Source organism: Etheostoma cragini, chromosome 21 (assembly GCF_013103735.1).
Source record: "Etheostoma cragini isolate CJK2018 chromosome 21, CSU_Ecrag_1.0, whole genome shotgun sequence".
Taxonomy (NCBI): domain Eukaryota; kingdom Metazoa; phylum Chordata; class Actinopteri; order Perciformes; family Percidae; genus Etheostoma; species Etheostoma cragini.
In genome coordinates this window covers 2,263,560-2,282,957 of record NC_048427.1, presented here as the reverse complement: position 1 = coordinate 2,282,957, position 19,398 = coordinate 2,263,560, and the positions used below count along the sequence as shown (strand labels likewise).

The 19,398-nt window shown below is 41.0% G+C and overlaps 1 protein-coding gene across 2 annotated transcripts in view; it reads left to right on the top strand.

Moving 5' to 3' along the window:
* Positions 1-19,080, top strand: part of tbkbp1 (TBK1 binding protein 1) — a 50,201-nt gene extending 31,121 nt beyond the window's left edge. For both annotated transcript variants that reach the window (XM_034859647.1, XM_034859649.1), the window contains exons 4-10: positions 2,315-2,419; positions 4,353-4,500; positions 6,202-6,404; positions 7,753-7,814; positions 13,966-14,081; positions 15,151-15,932; positions 17,546-19,080. In XM_034859647.1, the coding sequence (XP_034715538.1) occupies positions 2,315-2,419; positions 4,353-4,500; positions 6,202-6,404; positions 7,753-7,814; positions 13,966-14,081; positions 15,151-15,932; positions 17,546-17,674 (1,545 nt within the window). In that variant the 3' untranslated portion in view covers positions 17,675-19,080. The remainder of the gene's footprint in view (positions 1-2,314; positions 2,420-4,352; positions 4,501-6,201; positions 6,405-7,752; positions 7,815-13,965; positions 14,082-15,150; positions 15,933-17,545) is intronic.
* Positions 19,081-19,398: the final 318 nt, after the last annotated feature.

Sequence of the window (19,398 nt, the reverse complement as noted above, 5' to 3'; positions counted from 1 at the left end):
TCTACTGTCTTCTATGACTGTGTGAACGAGGGCATGGGAAAATAGAAATGAGAAACGACTGACACAGGAAGGCAGTGGTTAAACTGGTAGCGGTAAAAAAAAAAATACAAACTCATAACAAAAATGCTTGAGAGCAAGAAAGAGGAAGGAAATGGTTCATTGGAGTGGCAGAAGCGATTAGCACGGCTCTGACACCGGGCGTTCAGAGTGAAGAAATGTAACACGGCCTGCTGAACATGTCCCAGTACCCCCCCCAAGATGACTTGCAGTTATCAGGAAGAAGCAGAGAAAGGTGAGAGGAGGCATTAGAGAAATTTAAAGGTCACAAAGCAGAATGCAAAAAATATTGTCGATGTTTTTCTGATGGAATACAACAACAACAAAAAATACAGACCGCCAAGGCTACACTGGGCATGTTGTTTGTAGGCCTACATTTAGTTCTGGGAAGACATATATATATGTACCATAACGCATAATATCAACTGACATAAGGACCTTAAAGGGAGTTCCGCTTTATTTCCCTAACAGTGAGGCCATGAGTGTGTCCCTTTGTTAAAATCTACTTGTATGACCTTCAGTGTTTCAGTGGTGGGGTTATATTTTGAATTTAATTTTCCTAAATTAATGTGCCAAATCAAATTACTACACAACATTCTATCTGGTAGTAAACAAGGTATTATTCAACAGAAAAACTGTACACACTGAGCAGAAAGAAAGGAGGAATCGAGGGGTTAAAGCAGTGCATTTACCCTTTTTTTTTTTCCATCTGGCCTCGGTGACAACAGTTCTTTAACAAGTGGTTTATGGACACATGCAACAGTGGTGGATGGAAACTAGGTCTGCAGGATAGGAGGAACATATGCAAAATACCTGGCAACGTTGAATATTGTGAAAAATGATATCAATAGCATTAAAGAAAGATATAAATGTACACAGTTCTGCCTTTCTGCTGCTTTCTGTATTCTCCTAAAGTACGACACACTATTTGTTGAACAAAAACAAAGAATTATTCCCAGCGTGGTTTTATTGAACAAATTGAACTGAACACAAAAGACACCAGTAGAAAAATTGTTGAATGCTATTTAAATTTGAAAGTACAGGTTTCTAATAATCTTTCAAACAACATAAGAAATGCGATGTGTTTCTGGTGCAACCTCTTATGGAAGCGCAATTCATTTGCATTTTCCTTTCCAGATTATCCGGAAATCTGGTTCTAAATTGCTTCACTTACTTCACTTGAAACCTGGCTAATGTCAGCATGTTCCGGAGCATTTAATATGATACATGCAGTGTTATTATAACTGCGAGAGATAGGAAATAAGTTGTAAAACCTGGTGGTAAAAACTTGAGAACCATCCTTTAAATTTGACCGTTTTAAAGATCCTCTCTGATGCATTCAACGTTCCAATTGGCACATTGAATTCATCCCCTCACAGAGGAAAACCCTCACTTCCATACTGCAAAAACACCAACTTTTTAATGCCAACTAATCAGACTAAAAATACTCTCCAAGAAAACTAGAGCAAAACAGACAGCTTTGAACCCAAGAGGCCATTTAAAACAACAAACCAATCAGGATCGAGACAGAAGTGAAAATGGGAAAAGGTGATAATGATAAAATCTCCTCACAGAAATCCAACTCCTAGTAATCCCTCTCCTCAGTTACGATGCTGTTGACAAGCCATCCTTTGTGCCAGATGTATAAAAGCATGTGTTACCATAGACACACTGAAAGGCCTCTCCCCTCTGGCACACAGCAGTGATAAACCTCTTTGTCCTCGCCGGTTATCTCCCCTCATGGCCGCTATTCCCACATCTCCTTCTCCGTTTTGTTTAAAGTGACAATATTCTTTGACAAAAATACACTTCCCTTCCTGCTTTGAGAGATTCTCTCTTTCACTCAATTTGGTGTACATCACTTCCCTCAGATCTGTCAGAGAGTATGTGATTATGGCCTCCAGTGACATTCACCCTCTTATTATGCCACAGTGTGGAGGAGCGAGACATTCTTTCTTTTTTTTTTTTATTAGCGTTAAAGATTATTGTTGACATCTCGGTGTGTCAAGATGGATGGGGGAGGCGTACATGCTGAGGTGTCAGGATTTTGGTGTCCTAAATTTTCTTGGTTACACAACAATTTCTTAAGTGACACTTTGCAGACTCTCACGATGAAAGCTTTTGTTGTTTTCTCATCTCTGTCTTGCTTTTTGGGTTGTTTGAAAACTGACAAAGGAAAAGAAAAATGAAGTGAATCTATGCCAACCCATTTTGTTCCTGGGCCTTGATGCCTTTTTCCTCTGTATCTGGCTTTCAGCTCCAGAAGAGGAAGGAGAGAGAGGAGCAACTGGAGGACGTGATCCAGGCCTACGAGAAGATTCACATGGAGAAGAGCAACCTCCAGAGGGATCTCGACAAAATGGTCCGAGACATTATTCAGTCCACTACACTGTGCATTCGTTTGACGCAGAAGCCATATGGCTCATTATTATATTCTGTATACAGTTTCACATTCTGCTGAATATTAAGTGTAAATGTTGGCATGGCTGACATCATGAACATGCAATAAACATAAAAGAGATGATTACATTTAAGTTGCCAAATGCACTATGGGGCCAACAGTGTGTGGACACCTCTCTGCATACATGAAATGTATTTATGTAAACTTAGTCCAGAGCTGTTTTTAAAATTTGGCTCCAATTTAGGGGAAATCATAAAGCTACAACATAATATAACGTATTAGACAATCGTGTTTGTCCCTTTCCTTTTTCAACAAGACAATGCCAGCAAATGCTTATTTTCCGTGTGCTATCCTACACATGTCCAGCCAACTCCAGCCATCAGTGAGCATGTGCAACCTGCACTGCAGAACCTGTTAAGAAATGAATAGCTCAGGAAAAAATTGTGGTTTGGGTTCATGTTAATACGTTTGTTATTTAACTGGGACAAGTATGTAGCATAGACCTATGCCACACACCACAGCATTTATAGCCCAAGCTAATTTAAATGCATGTTCCTAGATGGAGATCACAAACTTAACAATATATACACACAACTTAAAATGCAAAAACCTACAAGGAGATACAGACAAAACAATACACAACACTGACTAATACAATAAATCTCCATACAACAGGAGCACCAGATCATTCATGACATGCTCATTTCAAAGTAATTGAACTCTGAACAAACCTTTTTCTTATACTAGGTCAACAGTCCTTCAGAGAGAAGAGTCCTTTTATAGTTAATCAGTGAAAATTATCCTCTGACAACAAGCAAACTCTTGATTGACTGCAAAGTCACATCAATCTTGAAAGATTAAAATTTAGTAAAAGTATTATAAATATTTGTTTTCCAAGAAAATGCAACTTCCTGCATTTAAAAAAAGAAGATACTAAGAGTAGTTTTTAGCTTAATCCTCCTATCTTGCATTTTTCATACTGTGAGAATGTCCTTTCATAAGCATATTTCTGTAACTGGTTACAAATCAAAGTCGATCCAGCCCCAGGTAGACGCTTCCAACTGAACAGCTTGGCTGGCTGGTCTTTCCCAGATCCCCTCTGTGATAATAAACCCTCTCATATGACAGTGAAGTCCATTGAGCAGCTCATACCGAGCAGCCTCAGCAGTTTTATGTGGACATAGTGATTAAAGGAGGAAGTAAGCCAAAAACGATAGAACTGCCACCTGCCGAGGAATGACACAATGTCAACGTCACCTGAAGTCTGTGGCGGCAGCGTACTGCTCCAGCTAACTACTGGGCCATATCCCACTCACTCATCAACATATGTGTCATTGTTATGTGTGTGTATTTGCACAATGACAGAAAAACTTAAAAGGTCCCATGGCATGAAAATTTCACTTCATGAGGTTTTTAAACATAGATAAGGATTCCCCCAGCCTGCCTATGGCCCCCCAGTGGCTAGAAATGACGATAGGTTTAAACCGAGCCCTGGGTCTCGAAAAAATGAAAGCCAATCTGGAATCTTGCTCCTTATGACCTCATAAGGGGCAAGATTCCAGATCAGGCCATCTGGCCCTCCCATGAAAGAGAGACATCATGGTTTTCAAACGAGCAAAGTGGCAGTTGGTCAAGGCCACACCACCAGCCTCCACCTTGCCCCGGGAGTCACGGAGCTAGACCCAACCAGCAACTCCTGCTTGGATTTTATTGTTCTATTGCACCATAGACTGTTCACATTACAGCGCTTTACTTAGTTTAAAATACTTTACTATACTATACTACTATACTATACTATACTTACTATAACGTACTCTGTAACTATGGTAATCCTGTGTATGCGTCATGTAGTTGGAAGATTTAAGTAAAGCATAGACAATGTGTGTGATTACAGAGCAATCTGGTGGAGAAGCACGTGGAGCGTATCCTGGGCCTGGAGTCAGCTCTGAGGCAGAGGGAAAACTCCCTGCAGAAACTCAACATGCAGCTGCACAGCAAAGACATGCAGTATCTGCAGCTGCACGCCAGCTCGGACCAACACAGTGAGTGGCTGTCAACTCTCTCTCAGGATGTAGATCTACAGTTGAGATTTGCCGGTTCTGCTGTAAGGAAATCCTGATGGCAACAATACAGCCAACGATTTCTTTTACCATCATTACCAGGATAATTGTAGCACGAGATTTGAAAAACCGTCACATCTCTCATTTATTTATCTATGAATAAATACATGTAATAAAAAAGGAAAATAGAAATTTCAGAGGGTTGCTTGGATATTTCGGTTCGTTAACTACCCAACTCTGATAACCATTTTGATAGTTACTGTAAAAATTAGTTTAATAAGAAAATACATTTTAATATCAACCAGCAGTTATCTCTGTTAGTCACTCAGCACCTACTCTGTATCTTTAATCAAATCCAACAATCTAGCCAGAAAAGCATTCTTTGGTAGTTGTGGTCAGGTGAATCTTTGGCCTTTTGGCGAGAACCAGCTTGGACATTTTGTTCCAACTCCTCAGTCCCAGTCGCAGGAAAAAACGAGACCTTCGAATCAATGTGGCTGCTAGTGACTGAAACTCAGAACATTTGTGCCTGACTAATAATTTAAAGATTTCTCCATAATATTCAGCCTGTTGCTTCCATCTGTACAGCCAAGTGATCTCTGTTGCAATTAAATCGTATCACCAAATGCTAGAAAACCTGTGAGATAATTTGATTTATTACGATGCAAATTCATTCCTGTATCAGATGGGTCAAACAATGCGGCTAAGTCCATCGCTTTAACTGCATTTATAAAAGAAAAAGCATGCGTCTAAAACCTTAAACCACATATAGTTTTGGACTATAAAGCCTCACCACGTCAGCAGATTCCCTCATATCGAAACAGTTGCACAGAATTCAAGATAGAATATGCAGTCCACCGCTGTTGTAGAAGAGATTTTGTTAAACTTTAGCTGTTCTAGAGTCAGTTGATGCTAAACTCTGCTCCCTTCAACGAGGTGGGCGGCCGACTGAAACCTGGAAGAAATGTGTCACCGCCACCTCAACAGATGCCTCTAACTGATGGTATACCTTGATGAAGAGGAGGTATTTTTCTGCATTAAACTCTTGTATTTAATGAAAAAAGGGTTATGTTAGCTTTTTTTCATTCCTTGAATTTGTTTTAATTTGCAAGGTTGTACTTTTGTAGACATACACATTGTCGTGTGTGTGGAAATATCCACATACAGTACGTGTCCAATTGGGACTGCACACCCGGGTGAGGAGGCAGTGGGAGCTGGGATATAAAAGATGATGCACTGTTACATTGTCTTCTGGCTCAAGGACTTGAGTCTGTGTGAGCGGAGCTGAATCACTAACATGCCCACACAGATCACATCACCCAGGTACGAACTGAAAGATGCTGCCCTTGGAAAAAGTCAGCTCTTCTGCTCTTTCATACTCATCTACTGTACAACAACCATGGACAGCAGAACGCTGCATTAGTCAGGGCTGAAAGCAATTCAATGCAATTGGATTTATGGTGTCAAATCATGACGGAAGTTGACACTAAAGGTAGACCACACTCTAATTTACACAGACCCAACTATTCCCCCCAAGAGCAAGCATTTGATGAGACAACTGCAGGGAAAAACTTCCTTTTAACAGGCAGAAAGTTTGGACAGAACCTGGTTCTGGGCTTTTGAAATGCAAGCAATAAAAATGTGTTTTGATGACTTTTACATGCTCTCTCTCTTTCTTCCCAGTGCTGGACTGTCCAGCTTTGACCCTTCAGAGCTCCCGCAGCCTGGACACCCTGTCCGACCTGAAGCTGCAGCGGCTGGAGGCTGAGCTGGAGGGGGCGCGGCACGAGGCCCATGGGGCATGTCAGAGGGAAGAGGAGCTGAAGGGGGAGTGCGAGAGAATGAAGGAGGAGATGAGGATGCTCCAGAACAGCCAGAGGGACAGGGTCAGTGTTAGTTTATTGTAGAGTGCTTGGGGTGCCTCATGAGTGGAGTGTACTGTGCCTGGACATTTTCAATTATGTAAACAACACTGTAAAAGACGCAGTTGACCCCAGAATAACATCTTGTGATGGATTCATGTGAATGTCCTGATTGATTTGCGAAAAATGCAAACGTCAAAATCTATGTCCAGAACAATTATCTTGACAATTCTGCAAAAGCAAAATAAATTTTTCAATTTTGGAATGGTATCTTCAGGGTTTATTGCACTTATTGTAAATTTACTTTGGATAAAAGAATCAGCCCAATGAATGTTACGTAAAAGACAACATTGTTCAGATTGAACGTTGGTATTTGATGTAAATTGCTTGCTGCAGAATCGTCCAACATGAAAAGCTGTTCTGGGCAGCTCATACTTACAGTGGTGGTCATCCTATAACAGAACATATCTTGAGATAAATACCCTTATTCAAACAGCTTTAAGCACCGGGGGGGTGGAGGGGGATGTATTCCCGGCTCCGGTGGGGCACAAAATCCTGACCTTGCCAGTGTAGTGTGAGCTGTAGGCTTTGAGCTGTGTAGGGACTAAAATCTCAACATATCAGTGTCAGAGTCCAGCTCGCCCCAGGACGTGACAGAGGACTGAATAGGCTACAGTTTAGTGCATTAGTGCTGAAATCAATCGAAAATCATATGTATTGTGATTTATTTTTGTGACGATTTTAGAACAGATTCTTTTCAGTAGAATTGTGAATTTTGTTCTGCTTTTTTAAACCGATTGACCTAAATATTGTAGTGTTTATACGGTACTGCCGAATGCGTCTACATCTTATCCGTTTCCAGCTAAACAGAGCGAAAGCAGAAAATGCCACGTCATGTTCTTGTTTACAAATTGAAGGTAAAGGTATAGTGGGTTTTCATCTCATTGACAGCAAAAAAAAGATAGTATCTCAACATGTTGAATTATTCCTTAAGATCTTCTTACAGCTGATGTACTGACATTTAATGCCACATCAGTGCATCTCATTAGTCTCTAAAAAAACTTTTCAAATGCAGTGATTGCTCTCTTTGTTGTGGCAATATTGCTAAATATGTGGACTTCTGGGATGTCTTCACATACGTGCGCACGCACACACACGCGAACACACACACACACACACACACACACACACACACACACACACACACACCTTGAATAATAATCATCAATTTTTCCTGCTTTCACCCACATTCACGTTATTTCTGTTGATGTTACCTTCAACATGTTGCCTTGATGGGCTCTTGCTGTCAGATTTTGTCCAATATTCTACCAGCACCTGCATGCTAATCTAATTTCACGCTCTACTTCGGCAGGAAATGACTTCTCCGTGCAAGCAGTGTGATGTGGAGTGGATAAAGAAGGTGGGAGATGAGCAGTAAGTGACCATAGCCGACCTCTTGGGGGGGCGGATATATATATATATATATATATTGGCTAAGGAGATATTGGTTAAGGAACAGCATCTCTGGCAACATCAATGAAAGAAAGAGCAAAAAGAGAAATGTTTACTAAAAGCTCCTCCTCATCTAAATCTTTATTCTCCGGCTCTGATGACCTCCAGGGGCCTCATTAGAAACTAGATGAGCTCGCCATCGCTGGCTGTGTTCAAATGCAACATTGATAAAAAGAGCCTTATTCATGGAGGACATAAGCTGTAATTACTATATACTGCAGTATGTGTGCATTCAACTGCAACACCATTGTTTCTGCATTAACCATTTGCTCATCTGGCAAGAGATTAGACTGAGCAGTAGGGGGCAGTGTGAGCACAGTGTAGGACGCCTTCCTGTCCACTTCCTCATCTCTATAAGGCATTAAGTCCAGTTTTGGTTAGTCTCTGTCTTATGCTTCCACACCTGAAACCATACAAAAACAGTCAACATTCAAGCTGCACTGTTTCTACTCATTTACAGCTAAAGAGATAAACTTGTTCTGAGAAAGAAAGAAAGAAAGTAGCTTATCATCTTATTGCCCCAGGTATCACATTACTGTTTACAAGGTGTTACAGGTAAGAAAAGAAGTAAAAACCACAGCAGGTTGGGCAGATGACTCCCACACAGTGAAACCCCAAGAGTGTTTCGATGGGGAACAAACTGAAAGTAAATGGTGCGGCAGCGAAGAGAGGCTGAGTTTGTATTGAGTGTGTGGTGAAAGCCTACTGCTTTTTCCAGACCACGATCACCTTTTGGTTTTACTCAACAATATCACTTACTCCTACTGAAAACCTGTGATGCTTCAACTCTGTTTCCTGGTGCTTTTTCTTGTAATTGGGTTCATTTAGTGTAAACTGAACAGATTGATATGGAAGATTTTTCATGTGCCGTCGACAGTGGTGGAAGTGAAATTATTATAATATACTTCAATAAAAAGAAAAAAGACTACCACACTGTGAAAAGTAAAGACCCTGCAAATTAAAAACCTTATTTAAGTAAAAGTATGTATCAGCAAAATGTACTTTTAAGTGTCAGTACAGTAAAATGTTCCCTGCCAGAGGTTTCCTATTATATCTGATGTTTCTGCTGCATTAATGTTTCATTTTTCTGCTGTAGCTGTTCAAGGTTGTATTAATTCTAACTCCTTTATTTACGGTTGGATAGTAAAAACTACAGCAATGCATCATATTCTATAAGATCATCATATGTTTGTTTGTAGCTGTCCTGTGAGAACCACGTATCTCTAAAAAATGTTCACGGTGTCAGAAAAACAGCCCTGTTTTCAGCTGTGTGTCGATTACTTTTTTCCAGCTGATCCAAGGGGATTTTTAATGACTCTATGTAAGAAGTAGAATTGTCTCAACACATAAAAGGACACTTCAACCTTCAGTTCATCACAAACATCCAGTATTTTTCAACCGCTTTGACTGGACAGGAAGGGTATTAAAAACGGAAACTGAAAAGCAACCAAAACTGTTAGATGGTTTTACCAAAGTGACTATGTAATGTAGTAGAACTACAAAGATGCATATAATGGAAATACTTTAGTAAAGTACTTCCAATTTGTATTTAAGTAACAGTACTTTTACATTGTTCCACTGGCTGTGGAGCACATCAACACCAGTTTGCCCTATATAGTTGCTGGTATTTTAAAATACAGGCTTTTGTTAGTAACTTAGTTTCATTGTGATACATTTAAAGCCTCTCCTGTACACTGGAACTGTTGGTGGACTGATGAAACTTTCACCTAAAACTGAAACAATAAGAATTTGATCTTGTTAATTCTTGTTTTGGAAATGTTTCTGTTTCGTAAGAGGCGACGCAGTTTGTGGCTAATCCTATAACCTGTCACAGTTTTTGTGACTACATTTGTGGATTTTCATGTGCCTCACTCATAACCAGCAATACGTAGCCGAACGGCCCTCACCAACCACAAGCCACGCTTCTATAGATGTTGGCAGCCACCTGGCACAACCCCCCCCTCCTCTTCACTTCAGTATAGTGTGTGACTAATCCCTCTCCAGCTTTCATAAAATATGAGCGGTTTCCAATAAATCACGACAGACATGATGATTTAAAATTGACCTCCCATTTCTTGTTGATAATTTAATTTTTTTTTTTTTTAAATACATTATTCTGCCTGAAACAGAGCCTCGATGCAAAAATCAAGTGTAATTTTTGGAAACATTTTGATTGCTATTTAGCCCCAAAGGTAGCAAAGCTCAACACACTGATTGCTTGGTGCACTGTGACTTATGTGTGAGGACAGTTTGACACCTCTCTGTGTTCGGCTGAAAGTGCTTCATGCGAGTTTGAAAAGCCCCCACTGTTTAACACTTGCCCTCCAAGAAGCCGGAGGCATGCAGTGAAGACCCAAATTCACTTTGTTCATTTCTTTTAAGTAGGCTACAATGAACATCTTTTTCTTCAAAAAACACAACCACACAGTGAAAAGTTAACTAGAATATATCGCCCTTACCACCGTGTATTTACTTGTTAGGGATCACTAAACCTAGTGTAGCTGCAGAAATAAAGGTAAAGTGATACATGGAAGAACCACTGCAGACTGTATTGTAAGTAAAGTCATGTACCAGTGTGTCCTTTTACATACATTCATTGTTTTTGATTCCTTTTTGGGACTGATCTCATCTTTAGGTTTGAAAAGGACAATGTATCATTACTTTAAGTTGTGGTTAACACAGCGGAGCTCAGATCATGCAGTCAGCTGCAGTGGCTGCTCATTCTTTGAAACACCGGATCAGAGGTCAGATTTCTGCCCACGCTCTCTTCAATTCATCTCCCACAAACAAACATATGAACCGTTGTAGCTGATCAATTCAGTGGCACGTATCTTTCATCAATGTTGTATCTGCGTTATCACACCCCTCCTACGCACTGTACTGTACATTGTACAATATGTTCGCGCATACAAAGCAAAGAGAGAGGAAACAAAAAGAACTACCACATGCTGACAAATTTCTGAACTTATTTTTAGACATGGCAGAGAAAACAATCAAACGCTGGACCTCTTTTCAAAGATTTTCTATAGGTGAACTAAATGAAAATGAATGAGAAACTCTGTTAAATGTGTGCACACTCTTGTGCAGATGTTCACACTTCTGCTGTACTACGCGGGGCCGGGAGTGAGAGGTGTTGCAGCCTGACCCGGGCCTCTGACACAGACTGTCAAACACACAAGCAAAAATGAAAAGTGAGAAGGTACAAGTGTGAAAAAGGAAGAGGTGCTAGAATCTTAACTGTCAAGAAATTCAGTATAAGCTTTGCATTTAGAAAGAAGTAGTCACAAGGAGAGATGGAGATGAGGGTCTCCAGGAGTAGAGAGGATCCATGACTTTTTCAGGTCACCATCACATTATGGCCTACTGCATGCTCCACCCACCATGCCAGTAAGTAACGCAATAGTTTTCGTTTTCCTACTGATTCACTAAAATGTATGTAAACGTTTGCAGGAGGTTTTCAATGACTGTGAATCACTTTAATGTAACGCACCAGGTTCCACCGACATAGTTTGTTCTAAGGTGGGGGGTTAGAGGGGGTTTGGTACCCCGCTCTGTTTGAGTCATAGCAGAGTTGGTGGAAAACTAGGTGGGCCACTCGCAAAAGCCAGCTAACCAGTGGAAGTTATGACCTGTTTTCAGTTGTTTTAGTTTTTTTTAAATTGTGAGCTTCCTTGAAATAGTAACTTTATTTTATCTGATTTGGGGATGAGGAACGTGTAGCAGTGTGTCGTGGGTTCGACAACGTGTGAAGAAGCATCACAGCAAGCATGTTTTTGAGTACATGTCTTTACAGATCTATGTGAATGTAAAAAGAATTAGATTGTAGTCCAAAGGAAAAAAAATATAACAGTTATTAGTACAAGAATATGCAGTGTGAAGACTCAATTAAGTTAGTGCGGGGGTGTGTCAGGGAACAAACTGTTAATTTGACAGTTTTTTATTTGCTTTGTAGGCAGGATACATGTGTGTTTTCTTTTCTCTTTACTGCTGCTGATGCTGCAGAGGAATCTATTCCTATTTATGCAAAAATCCCCAGTATATGCAAATGTGTCGTTTGTCTTTTTTTTTTTTTATCTGCCACAATCTTAATAGAGGAATGAGCTGAGTCAAATTCTCATCAACAAAGAAGAGGGAAATGGTTATCAGATCTGAGCCTGGCACTCGCAATGTTTTTTTAAGCACCTACGCAAAAGGTAATTTAAAGTGCTATACAAAATTCATTAAAAACATTGAAAAAAGTTGGGGGGAAAATGTTAAATTGCAAATGGAAGAAAAAAGGAAATGAAGGATATTTAAACACTTAGAGACATACAGTAAATATAGGATAGAAGGGCAAGATGGTTTTGATGAGTATTCAAGGTTCAATGCTTTGTCAAGGTCTAACATCCTGTGAAATCATGTCCCAGCTGCTTTACATTTGTTATTGCATTTATGAAACTAATCAAACCTCTGAATAGCTGGTCTTGATGCAAGAAGTTGACTCACGCTGGCAGGATAAACTGATTATTTTAACAGATTGTAAGTTAGATTTGCAACTTTCACGTCTCGCCAGTCGCGCAATTAACATTCTAATCTACCTCTGTCAGTGCTGGAATGAGTGAATTTCAGGTCAAGACTAGGGAGTTTATAAAAAATGGGGTTGACATTTGAGATAAGGTGTGCGTTATCAGATTTGAGGGCAGCTGCATGGCGTCGGCAGTGACTAACTACTGTAGTTGCTACTCTCTATTTCAACAAAAATCCTCCTCCTCAACCTACAAATCTCTCTGCTATTAATCACATTCTAATATTGTTCTTTACCCCATCTAAGCTATCAAATACATGCTTCAAGACACAAAGAGATTATTCCTTATATCTACTTGTATATTGCTTGCCTGACAGTAATTAATGTTGTGAGACTTAGATCAGTTTTGAGCAAATGATTCAACTCAAATTCAGCTTGTTGCCATGGTTAGAAGACACACAAGCCAAAAAGACACAGCTTTTGTTTACGGTTCTCTGAGAGAGAGAGTTGCTCCCTCAGTGCGGCCCCTGGGAGAGTCATGACACATCTTGCATTAAATGGTGCGATTTTATGCACTTCAAATTATGCGCCGTGACTTGCACTCTAAAAATACAAAACCTGTAATTAGACGGCTGGATTTGTAAGGCTGTGTCAGTGCTGCAGAGCTCAGTCAGTTTAAAGAGGAGATGGTGACCGTGTGAATTTGTGATACACTTCCACAAATCTTACAATATTAATTAAAGACTTTGACTAACTTTGATCCATGGTATACATTATGGTCACCTTAATCTGGGTAGGCAATTTTTTTTGTATCATTAGGCAATAACTACTGTACGTCTGCAGCTCCTCTTGGCTCGGATTTCAGGCTTTCGAAAATCTAGCTCATGGAGACTTTGGCCCATAACGGGTCATTTCAGAGAGAGGACGTTCCTATTGGTTGTTCTACAAAGTGCAGATGCACGTGTGCCTCCCTTCAGATGTTAAAAAACCTAATTAAATGGTCAAATCCTGCGGAAGAAGTTGTTATTTCAGCATTGGCAACAACTGCAGACACTGCCCCACAAAAGGAAGACAGACTTATCAAAATGAGTCTAACACTAAGACAAATTCTGTCAGTAAACACAATCAAACGTGTGTCAGTATCGACAAAGCGTTTTAGAGCTGGAGAACAAATGTTTTGTATTAGTTTAGCCTTCTGCTAACCATTAGCCAAAGTCTCAGGTAATTCAGGTAGTTCATGTTTATGCAGCAATCTAGAGCCGCGTACAGCTTGTCATCTCAAAGGGCACTACAAAGAAAATATAGAATAATGGCATCAATATCCTAATCACAACAATCAGGGAATGGTATGAAAGGAGGGGCTGAGGGCCGAGAGGGGAGAGCTGGAAGAGGAGACCTGGCATTTTTCAATTCTAGCTTCTTTTATTTTCGCCTTTTCCAGAAAACTTGGTTCCCCAGCTTTGAACAGATTACAGTTTTAAGACATTAATAGTCCACCAGCTTTGTGATATTCTGTAATGACAATTATTATGATAATTACTTAATTGCCTCCCTTCCTCCTTCCTGCAGGGTGAACTTGGCTCTGGCCTACACAGAGTTAACAGAGGAGCTGGGACGCCTCCAAGCGCTGAGCTCCAAGCAGACGGAGATCCTGAGGAAAGCATCACATGAGCAGGCTAGTCCAGGTTAGCATCTAAAATACAGAATATCAAAAATGTGGAAATCCCGGGTCCCTATCACCCCAGTCCCTGAGTGGGAGAGGATGTATTTATATTCTTTGCTTGTGTAAAAGTAGAAATACCTCACTGTAAAATCCTGTATAAATTACAGGATCATGTGGCTGATACAATTGCGTCTTGGTTATCTTTAACAACAAAATAAATATTTTTCGTAACTGGGAATTTATGTGGAGCCATACACAGTCTCCTGGGTGTTATACAGCGGAAGTAAATGTGAACTGAAGAGTCTGGTTTCCACCTCATTCAGAGGCTCTGAGAGTGCTTTAGAAAACAAACACCCCCCTCTATTTTAACACCTCAACCAACCGGCAATAATTGATGTTTCCTCTTTGATATGGGAAGTGGAGATGAAGTGGTGACTGACTCATCAACATATCTTGTAATTGCACAAAACTGTAAAACTGTACAGATCTTTATCGTTTTATGAAGACATAGAGTAACAATGTGTATTTCTTTTCACACCCTGATGCAGCGTCTGTAGGAAGGTTTCATTTGTTTTAACTGCCAAAAATGTTTTAATAAAATGTATATTGACTGTTTTGATACAAAAGTGTAAACAGCATGGCCAAAAGTATGTGGACACTTGAACATTTCACCCATCTGCAGGTGTTGAACACCTTGTTCCAAAACCATGAACATTAATCTGCAAATATTATTGTTTCAGACCATTCCCATTTGGACATAAAAGCATTGGTTAGGTTCAACGCTGATGTTGGGCAACCAGTTCTGGTTCACTGTTGGTGTTCCAGTTTGTACAAAAAGGTGTTGGAATGGTTTAAGGTCAGAGCTCAGTGCAGGCCAGTCAAGTTCATCAAGTTCTTTCACAACATACTGGAACATTTCTCAATGGAATTGGCTTTGTGCACAGGGGCATTGTCGTGTTAAATGAGTGAAAGGTCAAACACAAAGTGTTGCTAAAAAGCTGAAAAAACACGGTTGTCTAAAATATAACTTGTATTATACCAAACTTCTTTTCTAATGTGTTTTTACACTACTTTTTTTTTTTTCTCTTCAGTCCAGCGGCACTCTCCAATCCACCACCAGCGCCACTCTCCAGTGTCTCAGCGCCACTCGCCCATCTCCCAGCGCCACTCTCCGGTCCCACCTCCGCAACACCACTCCCCAATCCAACAGAGGCGCTCACCGGTGCGCCTCTCTCCAGACATGCACCGCCGTTCACCCCTACTGGACGTCAATGGCGGTCCCGCCTCTTACTCCTGCCGGCCTCCCAGCCAGCACCTGAGGGCCAGCTTCCAGGGCCGTCGCAGCTACTCCGAGGTTGCTGATCCTTCCGCTTACCAGTGCCCACCCCGCTTCACCCTGGACCCTGTCGCCACCCTGCCTAAGCCTCGGCCCTACATTGACGGCTACACAAAACAGCAGCAACAACATGTGGGCTCTCCTCATGGTGGACTGCAGCACAGAGGCTCCCCTTCTCCCCATCAAGGTGGTGCAGGAGGAGACGGGGGCCTCGGCGAGAGCTCCATGCGCCACTCAAGAGAGATGCCATTTCCTCTGTCTGACGTGGCCCACCTGCATTTTGAGCCCCCTTCTCTTTCCACACCGGCCCCCCAGCCCCCACAATCCTCTGAAGATGAGGAGGAGTGGAACTGCCCGAATCCCATCAGCCCACCACGGACGCTGGGCGTGCTCTCGTCGGCAGTGCCCAGTGGCGTCATGAGAGGCCCAGCATCCTGCTCAGTCTTCCCCATCCCTCAGAGGTCTAACAACCTCAGCTGCCACCCGCAGTCGGGGTACATGTCAGCCGAGCACGCTCAGTCCTGGCCTTCAATCAATGTGAGTTCAAAATTTAAAACTTGATTAGATCGTAAAAGAGATATTATAGCTTCATGTTTGAGGGATTTTGAAACTATGAATTTGCAGCAGTGAAGCATTTTGTGTCTTGTGTCACAACAGAGTGCTGAGTTGCATCACAGAATATAACTAATGAGCCCGATGCACACTCACTGTCACAATCATCTAAAGACCTTTGTCTTTATCATATCTTTTTCTAGTTCCTTAAATGTTATTACTAAACAAAAACAGTTATTTGCTTCCTTTATGAGCGTGAGATGAGAAGGTTGATATCAATCTAGTGTGTTTAGCCTAGCTTAGCGTAAAAGAGAAACAGCTCGGGCAAATGAAAATATACATCAAACTGTATCGTTAAAGCCTGACCCCTAAATAACACACTGTATCTCGTTTGTTTAACATGTACAGTACATGAACAGACTGAGATAGTGAGTGCTGGAACTATTTAGTGGCAAACAACAACTGAATGCAAATATTGTGCACAGCTTTTTCAAAGTGGTTGGTACCATCGTGCCTGTGCAGAGACCACAACAACAACAACCTGTGCTCACCATACAAATCTGGCAACCCATGCTAATGACGGCACACAGGGATTATTGGCTGCTACTCAAGAAATAACTAATTCTAACTTAAACACACAATATACAGAATGTAACTAAACAGCTGCTTTTTAACCTTAACATTTGTCAGGTTAGAAAATGCTTTTTCTTTTTGTAAAAATTATTTAAACAGTTTTGGAAGGCACTAACCACTGCCCGAATTGAACCACAAAAGGTGCCAGTACCCTAAATGATCAGGTTCATGACATGGTCATCGCGTGCTCCTTGGATACATGTGTACATTTTTTCGTGTAGGGGTGACCCTGAATAGTTGACTATTCTATCTAAGGAGCCAGATCCCACTACCAATCACAGAGTTGAATCATTGCAGTCTCTGATCATGTGGTTATGAAACAAAGGATCATTCCATTTGGGCTATATGGGGGTGCTGAATGTCAGATTTCTTATAGAATTTCTTGGTTTCTCCAAATAAATCCTGATTCATAGCCTATTTTGGTTTACATATCAGCCTATTCATAATACTGTTAATAACAAACACAAATAAGGGTACACATGTGGACAAAAATCAGAAGTGTGGGAACTCAGTTCTGGTATATTGGCCCATTACAGGCACTAGCACCGACTGATGATGTCATCCTGCTGATAGATCAGAAAACGCATTTACTCTATGTGTCGTCCTGGAGGGCACTTCCATGTCGATCTTCTTATCTCTTTCTTGGGTTGAGAGCAAATATAGTTCCCACGATGTTGAGACATTCCTCTGATAAATCTTCTCTAAATTTAACTTGATTACACAATGAATCAGTGCTTGGATGAGAGTTTCCACCTGGATTTACTACAAGGTCTATTTCATGGCAAAACCCTGTTGTGTAAGTCTGAAGTGATCACTCACCTAGTAGTAATGTAATTTTGTCAACCTCCCACAGAATGACTAATACAATCCAGTGAAGATGTACTTATTTATCCTGGTCTGTGTGTGTGTGTGTGTGTGTGTGTGTGTGTGTGTGTGTGTGTGTGTGTGTGTGTGTTGCCCTGCAGCTCTGGATGGAGACGGAGGAGAGCGACATGCGGAGCTGCCCTCTCTGCCAGCTGATATTCCCCATCGGTTACCCCGACGATGCCCTGATCAAGCACATTGACTCCCACCTGGAGAACAGCAAGATCTAATTGCCATGGAAACCAGCCCGCACACATCTGCGCTCTCCTCTTATAGATTAGGTAACAAGATTGGCAGAAGGTGCTATCAGAAAGTCAATTGTAGAACCACCAGATAGCCGTGTGCGATTATCAATAGAAATGGATGCAGGGCCTGGTATATATGGAAAGTACTTAAACCGAGGTCTCTCTTGGACTTCGGAGTCCTTTACCGATCGCCCTTCAGACAGCTCTGCCTGCATAATCACTGGCTCTGGTTGCTGCTGTTTTGTTATGAGTCTTGTTGTGTGGTTTCAGACAGTTTCAGGTATTGTGTTGTTTTTCGCTTCACAGTGTATTACACTTAGTTAAAAGCCAAAGACGAGGTACGAGAGGCACGCTAGCAGGTTCAGAGGGCTCTGCATGTCAAAAAGTGAGTTTCAGTGTTCATGGGTAAATGATCTGAGGCGTCCTGACAGACCATTCTCACCACTTAGCTTTAAATACTGTACGCTTGGACATTTTCTATCTCTCAAACAAAACCACAGAAACACTATGTACACTATATTGCAGGGGATTTTGTGCAGTAAGAGTCGAGGACAGCCATCTGGTAGAAGCTGGCTTATTAAAATGATCTGACAGAATTGTTGTATGAGTGAAGAGTTTTTGATGCTGAAGTGAGGAAAGAACAACACTGTGAAGGAATTCTGTATGGCCATCAGGGGTTGATGCCAGTTCACTTTCACTTCTCGAAAACAAGGTTTTCATGGCAGTTAAGAACGTATAAAACATTCCAGTCTCACATTTCATTTACTGAAAAATCAAGCTGGAGAATATGAATGTGAAAGTATGTTTGGATCAGTCCGATGGCTGCTTTATGATGATGCCCTGCAGGGTGGGGCGGTGGTGTTGATGAGTCTTCTCTACGAGTGAAGGGAAAGTTTTAGTCAGAATTTACCTTTTTGCTTGCGGCTTGTTCAAAAATCTAAGTATCTTAGCACTTTAAGTTGGCAAAGCCTTTACAATGTATCCGTTTTCAGTCCCCATAAATATATTTTCGAGGGATAATTTCAAATTTATATTGTTATTCTGTAAGGCAAAAAAATATGAAGATATATTTTTGCAAATGTTAATGCACCACGTCTCATGTTGGTGTGTTTCCCATGTGCTTGCACACTGCTGTATATTAGAGGAGTTGGAGGTCAAAATCCCACCGCATGGGATATCTTTTCTGTACAAATTATTAACTGGGATTCTCCTCGGTCTCCATCAAGATCTGACCTTCAAACTGTTTGATGTCACAACTTCCCAGACCAAGCAACAAAGAAATCAAAAAAAAGAAGACTCTCAGCTGGCTGCATGATATCAAGACTTCTGACCGGCTTTGAGGGAAAAAAGGCAGAATTTCTAACTGTACTATATTTCTGTCTCGAAGAACTTCATCTCCAAACAGTAAAATTATTTCTGCAGGGTTTCAACAGTGACAATACTCTTCTTATGATACATGGGTTTCATTTTTATCTTAACTTGAAATCCACTTGTGGGACTTGAACCTTTTTTTTAAAAAGAGAAAAAAAAAAAAAAAAACTAATTTATACTGATGTCAGCTAATCCGAGGCTTTCAGTTCCATGTGCAGTTTCTAATGTAGGGGATGTCGCTACACACCCATGCATTTGAACTGGAAGTTACTGAGGAGATGAAATGTGGTAGATCAGAGCACACAGGGCAATGATTGTGGGAGCAGGATGTTGTAGGA